General features: G+C 32.2%; 1 protein-coding gene across 2 annotated transcripts in view; it reads left to right on the forward strand.

Annotated features, from left to right (window-relative positions):
* Positions 1-21931, forward strand: part of CSMD3 (CUB and Sushi multiple domains 3) — an 886927-nt gene that overhangs the window by 336204 nt on the left and 528792 nt on the right. For both annotated transcript variants that reach the window (XM_059671887.1, XM_059671888.1), the window contains one exon: positions 15055-15132. In XM_059671887.1, coding sequence (XP_059527870.1) covers positions 15055-15132 — 78 coding nt within the window. The remainder of the gene's footprint in view (positions 1-15054; positions 15133-21931) is intronic.

Genomic DNA, 21931 nt, shown 5'->3' on the forward strand with positions numbered 1-21931 from the left:
AAATTAAAAGGTAGTTGTTTTTTAAAAATATATTTTCATTGATTTCAGAGAGGAAGGGAGAGGGAGAGAGATAGAAACATCAATGATGAGAATGAATCATTGATTGGTTGCCTCCTGTACGTCCCCTAATGGGGATTGAGCCCGCAACCCGGGCATGTGCCCTTGACCGGAATTGAACTTGGGGCCCTTCAGTCCTCAGGCCAAATGCTCTATCCACTGAGCCAAACTGGCTAGGGCAAAAGGTAGTTGATTTTAATAAATGATTTTAATAATCATTTTTAAGTAGAACTTTTTATTATTTTCAACTTCTGGTAAGAATGGCTAATTTAGCATAAAACCAGTCATTTTAGGTTAGTGATTTTAAACCAAACAAAAGCAGGAGTTGTTTTTTTTAATTTTTGTCATAAGTATTTTTTTTTTTTTTTGAGTAAGGCATCTGAGCATTTACCTTACACAGCAAAAAAGGGAACACAGCAGACTATTAGACACATGTCTACACTAAATTTTCAGTTTATTTCAGAAGTGACATTCTATAATAGACAAAACCCTGTTCAAAGTATTAGACTGTAATATGAAAAAAATCCTATTATGTGGAAGTAACAGTTTTTGGGTGCCTACTATGTGCCTTTCACAAATAGGCTATTTGGCTACATGTACATTTTTTAAAAAAATATTTTACTGTTTGCAAGCAACTAATACTGTGTTCAAAAATTCTGTTAATACTTCTATAGAGCATTAATTTGTAAATCCAGAGCATCTTCATTTTTTTAAGCCATCATAAGAAATACCACAATGTGGAAGTTAATTTATGGATGGTTACTTAATGGATAATAATACATGTCTATTATGTGTCAGGGTTTTATTGAACATAATATCTTTGTGCTAAGTGTGTGATGAATTCAAAAGTATAAGAGATAGTCTCTATTTCAAAGGAAAAAGTTGTAGAGCTAAGACTACAGAGAAACTTTATTGGTCAATTCTAAGAGAAAAATTGATCCAGAATGAGTATGATATGTGGGTAGGGATGAGTTATAACTGTCTTCAAATGTGACAGGTTGTTCTAGGTAAGAGAAGTCAACCTGTTCGGAGTTGTAGAACTTAGTGTATGGAACCACTAAAGAAACAACTAGCTTACTACTATAAATTAGACTCTTCTCACATTGAGTTTGGTTCGATTATATTAAATTCCTAAATCAATAATCAGATATCTAAGCATAGCTTGATGGAAAACTTGGGTATTTAGAAAGCATTTAAGCATCAAAGGGTGTTGTAGCAAGATGATTGTTACTGTACCTACTAAACCTGTTTATGAATTTATTCAGAGATATTATATATTAATATATTTGTCATCATCTATAGTCTCTTACTTAATCTTTGAGTTGACAGGGACTTATCTAATTGTATAGCCAGTGTTAAATAAGCAAAGAAGTGGCCAGTGCCACCATCAAGAAAGTTAGAGATTGGCACTCTTCTAATCCCAGTAAATAGGGACTCAGCCACATATATATTTCCCCCAGGGTCCAGTGCCTACAGAGATACCTTAAATTCCCAAAACTCTCCATTTGAGGATCTAACTCTAGCTTGCCTTTCAGTTAGTGTCCAAGACAAGAGTTATTTTCTTTAAGACCTACCTATCGTCTTTCCTTCTTCCTTCCCCTCCCTCCCTCCCTCCCTCCCTCCCCCATTCCCTTCCTCCCTCCCTTCCTTTCTCCTTTCCTTTTTTCCTTTACTCCTTTCATTTTTCTTTCTGTTCTTATTTTTTCTTTTCTTTCTTTCATTGTTTCTTTCCTTCTTCATCCCTCCTTTCCTTTCCTTCCCTTTCTTATTTATTTCTTCAACAAACATTTTTTTTTTGTGTACTTACATGCCAGATTTTCTTCCAATTCTTGACTATCAAACATTGAACAAAATTAAGTAGACCTTGCTTAGTTGAGTTTATGTTAATGTGGGGAGAAAAAGACTATAAGTGAATGAACAGATATCTACCTGATGATAGCAAGAGCTGTGCAGAAAATTAAAACAGGTTATGGTCCTAGCTGGTTTGGCTCAGTGGATAGAACATTGTCCTGCTGACTGAAGGGTCCCAGGTTCGATTCCGGTCGACACATGCTTGCAGGCTTGATACCCAGTAGGGGGTGTGCAGGAGGCAGTCGATCAATGATTCTCTCTCATCATCGATGTTTTTATCTCTCTCTCCCTCTCCCTTCCTCTATGAAATCAATAAAAACATATATATATATATATATATATATATATATATATATATATATATATATATTTAAATAAAACAAGTTATGTAGTATATGTGTGACCACCTTAGTTTGGATGGTAATTTGGATGGTCAGGAAAGGCCTCTTTGAGGAGTTAAAATTTAAACTGAGACCTAAATAACAGTAAGAAGGCAGCCATGCTAGGATTAGGGGAGAAAGCATATCTGAGAAAACAACAAGTAGTAAAAACTTGAGTTTTGCTTGAGAAAAAGAAAGCAGAGTATGCCTGGCGCTTGCTCATTGGAAGTGGAGAGTGGTGGAGGTAAGCTGGGAAACTAGCAGAATCAGACCATATAAGTAGGCTCTGTGGCCTCGGTAAAGAGCTTCATTTTGATCTAAATGAGATACGAAGCCATTGATGGGCTTTAGCAGGAAAGTGATGTTATTTAATGTAACTCTTTTAAAGCAATCATTTTAGCAGAAATGTAAATAATAAATGACAAGTAATTAAAGGCAGGCAGACAAATTGGTAAGGCACACAGACATGGAATGAAGAGTTGATAGGGACTTGCAATCTGAGTCAGACTATGCTGCTTTCAAACTTCATTGTGAACAGAAATCAGTGGCTGTCTTACCCAAAGGCAGACTGTGACTTGATGGAACTGGGGTGCAATCTGAAGTTCTGCATTTCAAACAAGATTACAGGTTATGCTGATGATACACTGCATAACATGAACATAAATGAGGATGATGAACAAGCAGAGAGTGCGATGCATATGAAATAGTGCCTGCTCCCCCTCCTGGCTCCAGGAGAACATGGTTTCCATTAGAATAATCACAATATTGATAAACTATCTCAGATAATATACTACACCTAGACTTAGAATTCTACAGGAATGAGTCGAATGGTGTCAAACTGATGAATGGAAGGGATATTTTAGGGCAGATGGATTGTCCTGACTAACTTTAATAGCAGTAAGTTCGGTCTACCCTTAAGATAGAACAGATTGAGTTAGTTATGATTTTACTGAAAAGATAAATGCATATGTGAATAAATGATGATGACATTCCCAAGTCAAGTTTTAACTAATTTGTTACTTTTAATTTTTACCCTAAATTCTATACCTTAAAATTATTTTTAAACTTTTAAACTTTTTAAACTTTAAAAAAATATATATATTTTTTATTGATTTCAGGGAGGAAGGGAGAGGGGGAGAGAGAAACATGAATGATGAGAGAGAATCATTGATTGACTGCCTCCTGAAACCCACAGCCTGGGCGTATGCCCCTACTGGGAATCTAACTGTGACCTCCTTGTTCACAGGTTGATGCTTAACCACTGAGCTATGCCAGCTGGGCAAAACATTTTATCTTTGAATAATAAAGCATTATCTTCTATTTTATACAAATGGTGAAATTGCATTTGATTGCTGATTGAATTCCCTGGTCCTTCTTTATGAGACTAATGTGTTGATTTTCATGCATGTTCAGCATAAATAATAATTAATGGAGAAGTTATCATTTTTTAAATAATTATCTGGTTCCATATATTTTTTGTAAGATACTTACTATAATTTATTAAATTAATAATTAGTTTTTGAGTAGGGACTTTCATACTGGTAAATACATATTTACTACTTAGGTATATTAACTCTTGCATGCTTTATCACTCTTATAGTTTTTTATAGTTCTAATAAATTTTTTATAATTATATTATTTTGTGGGAAACAGTGGTCAGTGCTAATATTTGTAGCAATTTAAAAATATATGCCCTGAAATATACCAATTTATTATTTAAATACAAAATTATTTATTGAATATCCTGATTATTTTATATTCTACTACTACCTTTCATCACATTTGTGAAATTGTCAGAACTATGTCCTTCATAAGAGTAAATATATTTATTGTTTCTAATTAGTGTACATTTTGTACAATAAGTTGCTGTTAGGAGAAATGAAAAAGAAGTGTTAGAATTTACTTCAGAAGATATTTGTTCATTTTTTATAGGTATTAGATAAACTCTGAATGCCTGAGAACCTTCATGACAATATTAAGCAGTGACAGTTTATTTTTTTCAGCAGTGATAAATCTGCAAGTAATGATTTGAACATTTTTATCTAATGCTACCTCTCAAGCCATGCTTTTAATTTATTCTTATATAGATATTAGAGGTCCAATGCACAAAAACTTGTGCACTTGCAGAGTCCCTTAGCCTGGCCTGTGCCCTCTTGCAGTCCAAGACCCCTTGGGGGATGTCCACCTGCTGGCTTAGGCCTGCTCCCCAGGGGATTGGGCCTAAGCTGGCAGTCAGACATCCCTCTGGCAGTCCGGGAGCCCTTGGGAGATGTCCACCTGCCAGCTTATGGGGAGCGGGCCTAAGCCATCAGTCGGACATCCTTAGTGCTGCCAAAGAGGTGGGAGATGCTCCCACCACTTCCCCTGCACTTGCCGCTGTCAGCCCAGCTTGTGGCTGAGCAGAGCTCCCCCTGTGGGAGCTCACTGACCACCAGGGGGCAGCTCTTGCTTTGAGCATCTGCCCTCTGGGGGTCAGTGTGCATTATAGCGACCGGTCGTTCCACCGTGAGGGTCAACTTGCATATTACCCTCTTATAATATAGGATTAAAAACTTCTGATGGACAATGCTTTTGTTTTTCCTTTGAGTAAATCTTAGGAAGCATATATCTTTTAACATTAACTGGAACCATCAACTTATAACAATGACCTTGTTTCATAAATGATTTTTTTTTCTTCAGATTTTCAACCCCAATGTTTGCTAGTAATAATTAATCAGAAATCTTAGTAGCTTGTTCATGGTTTTAACATACTGCTTCTCAGTTTTTTAGAGAATGTATAAGAAAAAAAAGGAAGATAATAACATGTACTGCAGTAAATTAAAAAGGAAGGTGTACCTTTAAAGATAGGAAATGAAACTGGTTTTGTGTATAACTGACTTCTGCAAATGGTTACGAGACTTAATTATTTACCTTTGAATCATATGGTCACTGTGAATGTGATGCTTGTGACTTTTAAATCTTTTCCCTTTTAAAAATATTTTGAAGGGGCTAGACATTCTATTTGTGCTCAGAGCTGGTGCCAGAGCTGACTCCTCTGCCTTTTGGAGTATGAAGAAATGGTCCTATGTCAGAGACATTTTTATCTTGTTCAGAATTATTTCAGGGCATTTTCACCCACTTTTGCAACAAGCTGCTTCCCTCGCATGTAGTGTTCTAGAGCATATGGCTGCCCTGCTGTGCACAGTGTGAAATCACAATTAAGCTTTAAAATTTTAGGAATAGCAGAGGCTTCATATGTGGCAGAAGAGCATGGTGTTAGATTTGGGGTGCATTGCATAGAATATTTTTCTCTTCATAATTACACCATATTCTAAGTTATGGGCTATAGTTTTTAGTGTTGATGCTTGATTTTTCTTTGTTTAAAATAGTCTTCAAATGACATTTCTTTGGAATACCAAATGAGATTAACATGACAGAAATTCCTAGCTTGTTTTTATCCAGAGCTAATAGAGGTTCAAACATTTTTCTTTTATTTGCCTTACATAAAGGACACATAGTTCATCAACTCTCCTGAACTTTCCCATTAGAAAGGAATGCAGGCAATGATGATTTTCTTAAAAGACTATATGATGATTTGAATTTCATGTAATAGTTGGCTTTTGCTATGCCTTTTTATTTAATTTGTTCATACTTTTTAATATAAGTATTAAAAGGCTCCAAGCCATGCATAAAACTTGGCATTATCTTTACATAATCAATGACATAATCAATATTTTTATTCAATATTTTATTTAATTAGTAAAGTTGGTTCTGTTCTATATTAAGTAAACATGCTGAAGGTCAGATATTGTTGACTACTTAACTTTTGACATTAGTTTGCCTTGAAGAAATGAGGACAGGGTACACTAATCCCATCTATTTGTGGTTTTCTAGGATATGCACTTGGGAGTTTGATTGAATATGTACAGTGTTGGTATACACAGTGAGGTGGTGGTACAAATGCTAGGATTGAAATTTCAGAGTCAATGAATGAACATGTTTTGCTAAAATATATATGTAAGACCTTGAATTCTACTTAGCCCCTCTCTATTTTCACATCTGTAGAAAGGAAATTATCCCATTCTGAGTAGACAATTGGCATAGAGTACCTATACTTAAGACAGACATTCAATAGATGATACTGCCCCCTTGTGGCAATTTTACAATAAAAGTATGTTCTCCTTATATAAAAATCTCATAAGGTAAAATATATTTAAACAAAGAAAATAGCACATAATTTTAAATATATTTGGTATCTGATTTTCTTAGAAATAAAGTAGTTTAATGTAATTTTTTAGAAAATTATGGAAACAACTAATATATACAGTTCTAGCTCCTACTATTTATATTCAACTCATGTACAAGTTATACTAATATGTTGCATTCATTTCATCTTGAGTTCCTATTAGCCCCATATTTTTTCTTGCCATTTTTACCCTTAGTTCAGTTACTCTAAACTTCAGTATATCCAACTCACTTAACTTTCCTTTTACCTACTTTTTTCTTGTGAATTATCTATGCTTCTTGGGGGGATGGTTTCTAGAAAAGAGCAAATATGTGTGCTATAGATCTTCAAAACATTTCCTAGGAAACAAACCACCATGTTAGGATGATGAGTACTAGCCACCTATAATCTTACTTGAAAATAATCTTTTGAAGATTATAAGAATGGTTATAGGTAAATTAAGAGATGTTGTTTAATATAGTTCCTAAAAATTCGTCTCTAATGATTTCCATATAACAGTGGTACTAGTATATCCATCAGAATCCCTTTGGAAACAGTGGAACAAGAGCTACCTCAAGGAGGGTTTACTTACAAGAGGATTATTTCTAAATGAATGGATGTAAAGGAATCACAAGGGATCATGCTATAGCCTAGAGTAGTAGCAGCCAGGCTGTTATCATTCCCAACCCATTGGGATGAAGGGAGAGTGATGTTGGACGAAGATATACATGAGTCCTTGAGAGGACTCATTACCTTCAGTGAAGGGTCCTAGTCAATACCAGTCAGTGTAATGATGAGGGACACAGTGAAATAATCTTACATTCTCCCCACTCTCCATCCTCCTTCTAGAACTCCCCAAGGGATAAGGGAGTCTGTTGATAGAGTCTGCTTCACAAACTTAAGTGTTAAGAATCACCTGGGGATCTTGTTAAGCCATAAAGTCTAAGTCAGCAGTCCTAGGGGTTGGGGAGTTTGATTGTCACTGTTTCTAATAAGCCCCCAGGTGATGCCAGTGCTGCTAGTGCAGTGTCACCGTTTGCGTAGCAGGATACAGCCTATTCATACCAGCCTGCTGTACAAAGAACAAGGAGGAGAATAGGTCTAGGAAGGAATATGGGCAATATAGAACATAGATGGGTTAAGACACATGCCTTGCTGTCTTCAGTGGCCATGAATTTAGCAGTATATCACTGCATCAAATACAGCTAAGAGGGCCATCTACACTTGTTTTAAATAGAATCCAGGTGATGATACAAGATTTCTAGTGAAGAACTTGAAACAGTGGAACTGTTTACCGATAACCATTCTTATAACCTTCAAAAGATTATTTTCAAGTAAGATTATAGGTGGCTAGTACTCATCATCCTAACATGGTGGTTTGTTTCCTAGAAAGCATTTGTTGTGCTAGAAAGCATTCTAGTGTACATATGTAGTCTCTGACTTTGAGTGTAAAATAAGTATGTGACATACAATTACTTCATTTATTTGTAGTAGAATTTTTAAAATTAGGCATTAGGTATGTTTTGGTTGTAGAGATAATATGAGGACTTTTGCCTAATCTTCATAATTCTCTTAAGGCATCCATGTGAAAACAAGGGACATGCTAAGTATCCCCCCAAAAAATGTTAGTCATTTTTCATGTTACGTTTTATAGTGAAATTACCTTTGGTAAAAGTGACTCGTAAAAACACACACATAGAAATTATAAACAAAGCAAACAAAACCATTTCTGTTCAAAAGAATATGACATATCAAAATAAAAAAGGGCCTACAGAAGTGAATGGAGGGGGGCCTTCATATTTAACTGGAGGACTAAAGATAATAAAAACGTTTATATGAAACTGTGAGAAAGTGAGAATTAAAACAATTAGATTAAAAGTCTCAGACAGTCTTCAAAGTGTTAAAAGTGTCTGTAAATCTATCAGTGGTAACTCTTGCTATGTAGACATTTTATTTGCTCATTATAAGAATTCACAAAGAGAATATAAAGCCCCCACATTTTTCATCCTGACATTTTACAGCACACCGTAACTGCAAGACCTGTTACGCCAAGCATTGCAGGTACACCTGCTGGTATCTACATAAGTATGATGGATTCCTGAATTTGTTTCATTTCTGGGGGGGAAAAAGCCTATATAAAAATTTTAGAGTATTCATTTAAATATTTGTTGTGTGATTTTTCAAACAGTTATTTATCCCATTCACTTTCTCTTAAATAAAAGGTAACAAAACCAATTCAATATCCATTTGTAAAAATTAACGATTTGATTTTATAAAATGTGATGTCTTTTAAAACTCACCACTGTGTTTAGTTTTCAAGCAAAAAAAAAAAAAATATACTTATTTTTTTAGTCTAAAGTGGTCAAAAAATAAGATTCCAAAGATTTAGGCTCTGGGCTGACTAGACACAAAACTTTGAGACCAGGTAACTTCATAATCTTCTTTTATAAAAGTGAAAATAGGCCTGTTACACGAATACCTAAAAATATGCTGAATATGCATATGTTTACAAAACCTAATATAAGTATAATTTAAGGGCGTTTCTTTATATTCATACAAAATTACTATTTTGACCAATGGATTTGGGAGATTTCTAATTTTATATACAAAATAAAATTTATGCCTGGCCATGGTAGCTCAGTGGTTGAGCATCAACCTATGAACCAGGAGGTCACAGTTCCATTTCTGGTCAGGGCACTTGCCAGGGTTGTGGGCTCCATCCTCAGTAGGGGGTATGCAGGAGGAAGCCACTCAAATGCTTCTCTCTCATCATTGATGTTTCTATCTCTCTCCCTCTTCCTCTCTGAAATCAATAAAAATATATAATCAAGTTAGAAATCCAGGGAAAGTTTCTACACAATGAAAAAGACAACACAAAATAATTGAAAAAACTTGTGTATATTGCACAACCAATTGGAAAGGCCTCAGAAACTATATCTTAAAATTGTAACTGATAATAGCAATAATAAAAATAACATTTACTGAACTCTTGCTATTCACTGATTCCTAGAATTCATTGTAGAATTTAAGCATAATGCTAAATTTTGATTGTGATTTTTTTCAACTAAAAATCATGCATTGCATAAATTTTATATTTACATTTTATATTTATACATTATATAGCAAGAATAAATGCTAGCAACAAATCAGAATTTTAGCATAAATAGAGGTTAGGGCTTAAGAAAATACTGGAGTATATGAGCCATATTACTTTTCTCTAGTGATTTTTTTAAAAAGGAGACTATATTACATTTTAAATAATTCTAAAGTTGAATGCACATCATTTCTTGCTAAATTTAGAAAAATTTAAATTTGAGAAAATTTTGGATCTTGCGTATCTCTAACATGTAAGTTTGTAAAATTTAATTTTTTAGTGCTTTTGAGCATTAGTTGTACTGCTACTTTTCTCATCAAATGATGGCTGGTATTTGTTGAAAGAATTATAAAGCAAATATCAGTTTATCAGAAATTTGTGTAGAGTGGTAAACCTTATGTGAAGGATGGTAAAGCAATCACCACAGGAATACTAGCTAGCTTTCACTCTGTGTCCGTATAGTTTCTTGATCTTTCTTCTTCTAAGGATAGGGAAGCAGTGATGAAATAGTAGCCTCCGTGATAAATATGTTCTAAAGGACTGTCTTGGTTGAAGCATATGAAGAAAGCCTAGTCTAATATAATGCAGCACATTGTATGTGGAAGCAGATAGAAGTTTGGATTTCATACAGTTTTTTTCATTTTGAATAATAATGTTTAAATAAAAATTTAACATGAAATGAGTTTATTATTTATTAATTTATTTAGAAATAACACCTTAAAATGTGCTTTTTAAAATTTCTAATGCAATTGATATTAATAAATATAAGCCACATAAACAAGAAAAAAAACATAAACAAAGCAAAAGAATTGTTTTGTTTTGGCAGTATGGGATATAAGAAAAAGTGTTAAATTGTAATGTTTTTAAGCCCATAACAGGGATCCACCATTTATTTAAAGAAAAAAAAATGATGAAAACTTATCCTCCTAATACAGTCATACTTTTGTAATCGCTAAACACAATTTTAAACTTTGAGATAGAGTTGAGAATTCTGATTATATTTGTCTTTCCTTCTTCCTTTGGTTCAAATTCTACACCTGAATACTTAGTGGTAAATGAAAGAATCTATTAAATAAAACAGAAAAATTAAACAGTGTACCCTGTGTATTATGAGACTAGAACACAGGTCTTCCAACTCTTAATCCAGTGGCGGACATGCCACAAATAACGCAATGGGTTTTAACATTATACTGACTTATGTTGGAATTACTAGTTAGTGAGTTAGTAATATATTACATTTCTTGTTACCAATTTAAACAAATCTGTCAGTAGTGACATGTGCCATATTTTCAAATTCAAATACACATTAGTTTTAATAACTAAAATGAAAACTAAAAATCATTATATCACTATAGTTTATTGAGTATAAATATAAAGATAAAATAATTTAAGGTAACAAGTAGGGATTATTCATCCAGCTTTCATGATATCAAATGCAGTGGGAGAGAAAGGTATTATTGTACATTTGAAAAGTTAAACAACAACAAAAAAAGACAAGATACAAACCACTTTCTAAAAAAGTTATTTTTCAGAAAAGTTATGATCTGATTTAATCACACATTTGTAATGCAGCTATTGCTACTTGCAAGATAAGTTATTGTAAAAATAAATACTATAAATTTGAAAGGTTAAGGTAATAAAATGAATATTGCATTCTATTTCTCTTTATTTGTGTTAGAATATCATCTAAGTAGGAAATGAAAGGGGTTGGGGATGTTCTGATAACATTTACTAAATAATGCCATAATAAATAAAGGTCTGCCAGACCTTTCCCTACATTATAAAATATTTCTATTATGCTAAAAAAATCATGTCAAACCTAAAAAGCAGTGAATACAATAAACAATGCTTAGCATTTGAAAACAAGAAGAAAACAAAGGAAGTGGAGGCTTCTACATGTCTATGTCTTGCATTTAATGAATTTTATTTAATAATTATTAGAACATACCTAGTTTCTATGGTTTTAAAAATAGCTGTGAATATAAAAATGCTTCACCTTGAACATTCTTTGTCAGTTCCTCCCTTCCTAATTCATGGTTAGTAAAGAAAATTCTTTCCCAAAAAAATGCCTTTGTTAAATGAGCCAGAATTTACACTATTGAATTTATTTATTCAATCATACACTCACATGCAAGTACCAGACATGTACAATACTATTCTCTTGTTTCAAAAGTTTTTCCAAATATGTGGTGATGGAAGATGATTTGACCTTGGGTGATGGGCCCACAATGCAAGATACAGATCACATTCATAAAAATGTACACTTAAAACGTATCTGATCTTATTAACCTATGTCTCCTCAATATATTTAGGTTTTAAAAATGTAAACACAGTACACTGGAAGAAATTGAAACATAAAAGACCACAGCATACTTTAATTTATCTTTATGATAAAATAAATTTTAAATGCTTATTATTGAAATATAACTATTAAAAATGTCATTTTAGTTTTATGTTTAATAGGATTTATAGAAGCCCTAGTTGCTTGATCACATGTCAATATTTAAGGTATATGCTGTGTAATACACAATAGAATTTACATTTTTTATAGCATACACTTCAGATTTAACATTTCATTGATACATGACTTAGAGCGAGGTCTTGCAATTGGTAATTGAAATATCCATCTTTTTTATATATGTGTTCTATTGAAATTATAAAAGGATGCTAAGTATGGATATATCATTTAACATTTAAAATTTTTGTGAATTTAAACTTTGTTATTTTCAATTTACTCATTGTCTCTTACAATAGATATTCTCTTGGCCTTCTGTCTTCTGCATTTGTATTACAATATTTATAATTTTTACTTTCAAAAATATTGATTTTTCTTTTCAATTTAAATTGACAAATGCTTTATAAAGAAAACATATAAAGTTAAGTCCTATTTCAAACTTTTTGGAATGAGGTGACACCTTCTTAGCTAGGTGTTGTCCCCTAACCTCACCCAACCAAATATTCAAGTTTAGACGTAAGTACACCACAGAACCGTACCCTTTCTACACACACACACACACACACACACACACACACAGCTTTTGTAGTGTTCAACATCTCTTATTCCTAGTTAACAGCATTATCCAGCTGAGCTCTTTGACCATATGGACTTTTCTTCTGTGGGCTTGCAATCTTTTTTAAATTTTTATTTGTTTTTTTTAGAATCACAGATTTGTGTTGACACTACCATCAAATCTTTAGACTCATTTGCAGTACTTAAATCTTAAAATGAAGAAAAAAGAAGAGGTAGAATTCCTACTTATAATACATTTTTGAATTGGTAGAAATGACAATTATGCTTCAAAATACAAAATGCAAATTTTGTTAAAAGGAATTTTAAGACAGCTAGAACATTCACAAATGGCAGAAACAAAATTTAGAGCAGTTGAAAACTCCAGTAGAACTAAACTTTAGCTTACCATAAGGGTGGGTGTGAGGAAGAGAATTACAACTAAAAGCACAACTTGAGAGAGTTGTAGTCATTTTTACACTATAAATAAAGGGTCATAAATAATCTCAAAACTGTCAAGAGACTGAGCAGTCCTCTGATCATAGCTTCTTATTTCTAAGAGAAGAACCCAAGCTCTGGCCTGCGTGCTCAGTGGTTAGAGTATGAGTCCCCGTGCACCAAAGGGTCTATCAGGGGCAGGTCTATGGTTGGTTTTATCCAGCCTGGTTGGAGATTGCCTGTTGGGGTGCTTGCAGGAGGCTACCAATTGGTGTCCCTCCCTCCCTCCCTCTCTCCCCCCTCCATCCCTTTTCCCCACCCTTCTTCCCTCCCTCCTAGTCTCTGTAAAAATCAATTGGAAAAGTATTAGTGGGTGAAGATTAACAAAAACTAAAGAAAGAAAGAAAAAAAAGAGATCAAGGTAAAAAGGCAGATTTTTGTCTAAAACCACACAACTAATATTTGCTAAGAATCAGGTCTCTCTCTCTTTTTTTAATCCTCACTTGAGGATTCCCCCTCCCCACCCCCACCCCCCATTGATTTCTAGAGAGAGTAGAAGGGAGGGAGGAGGGAGAGAGGGTGAGAGGGAGAAAGAGACATCTATGAGAAACATCAATTGGTTGCCTCCCACACGGGGGGGGATAGAACTGCCACCACTTGTCCTTTACCAGGAATCAGACCTGTGACCCTTTGGTTCCCTGGGCCAACACTCTGACCATGAAGCCAAACCAGCCAGGGCAAGAATCAGGTCTCTTTAAAATACTGCTCCAGGGATTGTTTTCCTCTTTTAAAAAAAGTGGTATGGATAGATAGTTATTTGTATATTCCAGGAGCCCATCAGATCCTGTCTCTACCTTTCTACTTTTGAAAATATTAACAAGAAAAAAAATCATAAACTGTTAAAAACCAATAAAATATCCATAATTGGGTAAAATGAAAAAGTACAATTAGTGAAATGGTCATTTAAAACTAACAAAAAACAGTTTTGTGTTTCTCAAATTCATGGCATGAATAAAACCTAATTGCCTACTTTTTTTCCCATTATTCCTACCTATAAGCCTCATAAAGAGCAATATGTAAAAAATTCTAAGTTATAACTGAGGAAGTTAACTATATCCCTCGCCTACTTGCTCATGCTGTATTTTTTTTAAAGAAAATGATTGATATTTAAAAATCTTGTTAGATAAGATTGCATAACTTTTAATTAGTGGGGTTTCAATTAAATAGATTTTCTTTATTTTACTTGGTGTCATTAAAATTTTAAATAGTATCCCGAACTATGGTTTATCAATTTTAAAAATGATATAGCAACTTTAATCAAATAATTTTTACTTAAAAGGAAACGATTCTTTTTTTTCATCCAAAATACTTTAAAAAATGTTTTTAGAAAAAGAGTAGTAGACATTTTAGATTAACTCCAACAAGTAGCTGTAATTCAGTTTCACAAATTTTAAACAGTATGGATTAATATCAATCATATTGTCAAAACCAATGACTATGAAAGGAAATGGTTATTGGCAGAAATGTTAAAGCATATTTTAATTTTTCAAGTTATGCCATTTAATAAATGTGCCCCAACATTTTAGTTAGGCTAAATTACCTAAAAATGCATTAGTTTATTTTAAAGACCAAGTTCATTAAATTCTTCACACTTCTATGTCTCAGTATTTTAATTTGTCCAGTTTAATACATAAAATTTGAAGAATTCAAGTGGTTTATGATAAAGTATTAATGTTTTGCTCTCATAAAAACCTTGAATAGTATAAAAAATACCTACATGTATATGCAGGATTCTCCCCATAGAACACTTAGAAATCCTTCTTTACTGCTTGGTATTTTACTACTTAGTGATTATATTGCTAATTTTTCTTTTCTAAATTTTTCTTCTGGATACCCTATATTAAGCTTAAGAAAGCAGGTTTTTTTTAACTTGCATAAATCCATGCTAACAAAATTTGTTAACTTGAATTTCATTTTAAAATTGTATATCCTGATACATGTTTTTGTTTGTTTTCTTAAATAGTGAAAAAGGCCATAGATTTTAAATCTAGAGGATTTAAATTGTTTCCAGGGAAAGACAACAGCAACAAGTTTTCTATCTGTGAGTGTACCCCTTTTTTTGTTACTTTCTGTAGTGCAAGAGTGAAGTTTGTGATGTCTATGTTGTTTGTGTGTGTTTTATAAGTTTGTATATTTACCAAATTAACTGCATTAATATCTATATAACATGCATGATTATTATTCAGTAACTTACTGTATTTAAATGTATATTGAATTAATGGATTAATATGATACACTCCCAAGCTCAGCTTATTTCAAAAGGTAAATAAACTCTTTTGATTTAGTATTTTGATAATACTCTAGTTTTGTAATTCCAGGATATGAGATTTAAAAGAAGGAAAGGAGTGAAATTTCTCAAATCAGAGGTTTCTTGTAGGAATTTTTGTTTGATCATATCTAAATTTCAACAAAATTACTTTTCTAAGGAAAGGCATTAATAACAACTTTTTATTTAAGGAAAAAATATATACTTAATTTGAATTTAAATATCCAAACCTTTTAACTCAATAGTCTTTTGTGAATTAATTATGACGTTCATCCATGAATCTTATTATGAGTCACTAAATGAGTGCATTTATTTACATTACTATACATAAACATAAAAATTTTAGGAGAGGTATGCATTTTTGTAGTATAAATCAATAGCAGTTTGTAGAAATCCCTGCTTTGCTGTTTATACAGATAGATATAAATTTTGAAAGAAGCTATTTATGACACAGCATCTGACTTCTACAATAACATGTTGGTAGTAAATAAGATTAGTTATGGTAAATAATGTGTTATTTTAACAAGACTATATTTTTAGGATTGTTTTTTATTTATTTCCAAATCATCTGATAAAATGAGTTTAACACTATTTCTTTAAATATTCATTGATTATAGTTCCAACAAAAAGTACCTACATGTTTATTGCTTTCTATATATAACAGACAGTGACACAAATTGAGCAGTTCCATCAATTATCTAGAAATAAATTTGGAAACTGTACGTTATAAAAACATTTTTAAGTGTCATAATTTTAAAATGTGATTTTTATATTATGTAAGATTTGAAAATACTAAACCAAAAATGGCAGATATCTGTTGGAAATTCTTTATCAAATTGGATTATCTGTTAGGAAAACACAAATCAGTTCATTTTAAAGTGTTTAGCTATATAATTACGATTTTTGTTACATATTTGGGTTTCAATCGTATTTTCAAGATTGATATGTCAGTGTTTAAGGAAAAAGAATAGTGTGATAGTATTTTCATTAATTATTTGATACATTTTGGAAAGTAAGATATTTTCCTAGAATAGGAAATATAAACAGAACAAGTTAGATATAATTATTCTGACATATCAAATTTCATCATGTCAATGAGAAATAAGTTAAATGTTTGCAGTGTTAAAAAATAGTTTGACTACCTCTATTTCTAACATTTTGTCTGGCCAATATAATTATTTTGGAATTATTGGTGGAATTATAAGACATGACTATTCACCTTTTCCTCATTTTGGCTACACTGTTATTTTATATGCTACCTGCCTTATACTTTTATATATCCTAGAAATTCAAATTATTTATACTAAAATATATTAGATTTATTAAGACATTAATATGTATGTAACTCTGTATACTTGGTATATTGCCTTAGTGGGCATATATATTTTGTTGATTTTTTTTGTACATGGGTTATGAAGGTGATCAAGAAAGGAAACAGACATAACAGTATTTGGGGGCTATTGGGGGGACCTGGATTAAAAAATTCTTTAAAGAATATTTGCTTTAAAATTGTCAATAAATTTCACAGGCCAAAAAATGTTAATATGAAACAAAAAAGTTAATTTACTTAATAAATTTATAACAAATTTTATACTTCTCTATTGAATTTTATGTGAGTAGAAAAACACTCTTGTACTTACTTATTTTTATTTTTGGATGTAAATAATCCCACTTCAATCAAAACAAATTATGCCAAATTTTTGAAGTCACAAAATAAGCCATTATTTTACATTTTATTTTACTATAATTTTTATCTAATACTTAATCACTACTTTCAAAAATATATTGTCTGGCTGTTTAAAGAAAAAGATTATATTTCAATTTTATCATTATTATATATCTGTTATCAAATAAGCATTTGGGGCTTCATTTCTTTGAGATCATTTATTAAACACAGGACCAAATAATTTTAAAAGGAGGCATTTTTATATGACACTTTCAAATGAAAAAAAAAAGTAAAGCTTGTGGTATTTGTAAAAACAATAAATTCTGTTACTGGAACTGCCAGAAATGAGCAAAATTGTACAGGACATGAACTACACATACTGCCAAAGGATGTCTTTCCACGACAGCACCTGTAAAGTTTATCAAGAAGCAAATTAATAAGAGGTTCAGAAAGCTGCAGGTAGTCCTCCTGGGGAGCATTTGGTTGTTTGGATGGCTAATTCTGATTTTTCTTCTAACTTTAGTGAGTGAAATTAAATAGTCTATATTCCTCCTTTGTTATTCTTCTTCAAAAAGAGTACGTTTGCGGAGAAAGGAAAAGTATATATACAAGTTCTTATACTTAATGTGGGATTTCGTGAACTAGAAATCTTGCGAAATTTTCTACTAAATTCTAGAATATTCAGGTGTAATAATAAAGAAAATGTGAGCTTCCTATAATGCATCATTTTGTTTATTTTTTTCATCTTCTTCAAATCCATACTTTCATTCATTCCACAGTTTTATTTGAGCTACTTCTCCATTGCAGCACCATGCTAGAAGGTAAAAGAGTGAATGAATAAAGTACAGTCTCATATAACAATTTATAAATACATATAATAAAGACACTTCAATTTTATAAGAAATGACAATTTATTTGATTTTTAAAATGCTATCAATTTTGTCCTTTCTTTTGCCACAAATGTCTGGGGAAAAAGGACTCATGTTGAAATATTGATAATAGTAATAAAACACTTAAAGATCAGAGCAAAAGGGTATGCCTACTAGTAATGCTCTTTTCAACAGGCTGCACCCTGTTCATGTATTTTAACTTTTTTAAAATATATTTTATTGATTTTTTACAGAGAGAAAAGGAGAGAGATAGAGAGTTAGAAACGTGGATGAGAGAGAAACATCGATCAGCTGCCTCCTGCACATGTCCCACTGGGGATGTGCCCGCAACCCAGGTACATGCCCTTGACCAGAATTGAACCTGGGACCTCTCAGCCCGCAGGCCGACGCTCTATCCACTGAGCCAAACCGGTTTCGGCCATGTATTTTAACTTTTAAACAATACTTAATTTCTTACCATTTTGCAAGAAATAAAGGGATCAACCACCCAGCCAGTGTCGCTCAATGGTTGAGCATTGACCTATGAACCAGGAGATCACGGTTTCTCAGTCAGGGTACATGCCTGGGTTGCAGGTTCAATCCCCAGTAGGGAGTATGCCGTAGGCAGCTGATCAATGATTCTCTCTCATCACTGATGTTTCTATCTCTCTCTCTCCCTCTCCCTTTCTCTCTGAAATAAATAAAAATATATTTTTTAAAAGTGACCACTCTGTTCAGTTACCTAAATAGCATTATGTAGTGGAAGCAGCTGATTAAGTGAGTGAATGCTAACTTCATTTGAATGTCTTGGCATCAAGACAAGTTAAGTAACTTGGGTAATTATAAATTTATAAATATCAGATAAATAAGTGATTATACATTTTCTTTATTTTTATTTTAAAAATTTTTAATTAAATACATGTATCATGCAAAAGGTTTCCTGTTATCTTTGCATTTTAAATTGGGAAGTCGTTTCCATATAGCAGATGTTCAAAAACACAATTGTTCTAAAGCACAATCCCAAATAGACACAAATAATTAAAATCTGAGATTAACTAAGTGAAAATGGTGAAAGTAATATCTATGCTTTGCTTTTTAAGATAAAATGTCTAGAAAGTGTTTTCAGTTTTAATTAATGATGCTGTTTTGTCCTGGTGAGATTTCTAGACAATATATAGGGCTCAAGAGTTAAGAGTAAAATTTCTTGAATGAATCTGCTAAGGTTTAAACCTAGATTAAAGCATTAATTAACAGTATGACTTTGAAACATTTCTAACTTCTCCATGCCTCAGTTTTCTCACCTGAAGGAAGTGTAGAATATTAGTAGATACTCTTAAGATTGTTGTGAAGAGTAAATGAGTTGATACACGTAAAATAGATGTAGAATAGTTTCTGATGCATAGTTAGTGCTAAATACGTGTTTTAGCTATTATAAAAATTTATACAACCCCGGCTTGCTTTTTGAGGCAATAATGACAAAGAAATGGAAAAATATGTTTTATTATTTTTTATTTCTAATGTGTTGATAAAGTACTTCTAGATTATCAACACATAATCTTTTATATATTGTAATATAATGTTATCTATTATAATATAATAGAGTAGGTAAGTATAGTCATATCACTTATTTTCTTCTCTATCTCATGCTAAAAAATTTTTTTTGCAATAATGGAAAATGCTTATTCTTATAAAATATATAATAATTTTTATAAAAGCCATTTAAAGATATAAAAGATAGTGCTTCCCATAGAAAATACTTGACTCATTGAAAATCATATGCAAGGATATAGTTATTAATCATACAACTAGGACATATTTACTGTTATTAAGTCCTTTTAGGCATTGTGGGTATATTAAAATAATTATAAGTCTTCCAACTATATTTATCAGGGATATATTATTGTGTGCCTATGACTAAATAATGTGAAACTACTCTTTTATAATATGATAAAACAACTTTAAAATTAACTCTACATTTTCCATGATATATAAAAAGAGGGATGTGAATAATCTGAAAAAAAATAAAAGATTGTATTTTGTAAAAAGTAGCACATGATATGAGTCTTGAAAATTAAATAGGATTTTGACAAAGTGGAAGAAAGGGAAAACATGGAGATATGGAGAAAGCACAAAGCATAGAATAAGCAAGGCTAACCACTTTTGTCACTTGGAGGCATTTCTGACCTGTTGGATATAACAAGTAAAATTGCAGAATGATAAAGAATCTGTTGCTCTTGAATTATGGATGTGTCTTGATGACCAGTGAGAAATACAATTAATATACTAGAAATTCAGAATAATAGAATTGAACAGTAATACAAATTTTGTTTGAGGAAGTTCAGTCTGCAAATAAGATGAATTGGAGCTGAGTAATAATGGAATCACAAAAGCATCTTGGTCAGGTTGGTTAGAGCATGCACATGAGATGATAATAAGAATTTTTATTTTATTTACTTTTAATATTTTATTGATTTTTTTTATAGAGAGGAAGGGAGAGGGATAGAGAGTTAGAAACATCGGTGAGAGAGAAACTTCAATCAGCTGCCTTCTGCACACCCCCTACTGGGGATGTGCCCGCAACCAAGGTACATGCCCTTGACCAGAATCGAACCTGGGACCCTTCAGTCTGCAGGCCGATGCTCTATCCACTGAGCCAAACCAGTTAGGGCAAGAATTTTGTTGGTTTAGTAAGTCATTGAAGGAACAAGAAAGGAACTTGGAAAAGATGGCAAAACTATACATTGAAAGTCATAAGCAAAGAGGTAATTTTTCAAGCTGTGAGGGAAATATAAACTATAGATAACTATTGGTCAGTGCCTTTGAATTTGTCCACTATATGTGATATCAACAAAAGTAGCAGAATAGCCACATACACACACACACACACACCAAAAAATAAAACAAAAATACCAAAGACAGGTAAAATGGAATTAAATAGGAAGTCAACAGACCAAGGCAACATACTTATCACATGCTTTGACCAATGAATATGTAATAAAGTCAGCAACAAGAGCATTGTTGGGCTATGGCTATTTAGGCAAGTGGTTTTTTATAGAATAAAGGATACAAAAGTAAAATTTAATATCTAATTGAAAATATGTCAGCATTATTAGAGACATGAATGTTGGGCCATCATCTGACAATTATCTTGCTATTTGATAAATCAATTTAAGCACATTGACTAGTCTGAACTAAATGATGCAGGGATCCAACTGTTCTCAACATTGACTTTACTTTATAATCACTTTGAGGTTTATTACAAAATAAAAACAAACAAAATTGATGCCACGTCCTGCCATAGATTAAATATGTTAGAGTATTTAGAGGTAGAAGTAGCCATCTTTATTCTTTAAAGAAAGCTCCACAGTGATTTTAATCCATTGTGTAAGATGAGAACCATTACAAGGTTTATATATTTTTTTCTTTTCTGAAATCTCTGCTGAAAGATACTATTCTTTTCTTTTTACAAAAATTATTTGAATTTATTGGATTGATATTGGCTAATAAAATTATATAGGTTTCAAGTGTATAATTCTATAATACTTCATCTTTATATTGCATTGTGTGTTGACCACCCAAGCAGATAAATTCATGAAGAGCAAAATAGAAGTTATTCTCTAGTTTCTTATACAATTAAATTTATGAAATGATGTCAGTCAGATATTTCAAAATTATCTGGTTTTATAATATTTCCATTAAACTATCTATCTTAGGAATTTATCCAATGTGGTCACATTCACTGAACATATTAATTAATATTTCATTAACTGGGTGTTCTGAAGAAACTATTGAAAATGTGTACAATGGCTAAGTAAAACATAGTCATGAAAATTGCTAGAGGATATGTCATTATTTTATTTTTCAGAATTATAACTAGAGGCCCAATGCACAAAATTTATGCAAGGGGCTTGGCCCTCGCAGCCAGTGCGACTTCACTTGGCTCTTGCAGCCCCAGCTTTGTCTGGAAGGTTGTCCGGAAGGACGGCCAGTCTAATTAACATATTACGCTTTTATTATTACAGATTCTAGGCTTTGCTTA

The sequence above is a fragment of the Myotis daubentonii genome, chromosome 17 (assembly GCF_963259705.1).
Source record: "Myotis daubentonii chromosome 17, mMyoDau2.1, whole genome shotgun sequence".
Classification (NCBI taxonomy): Eukaryota; Metazoa; Chordata; class Mammalia; order Chiroptera; family Vespertilionidae; genus Myotis; species Myotis daubentonii.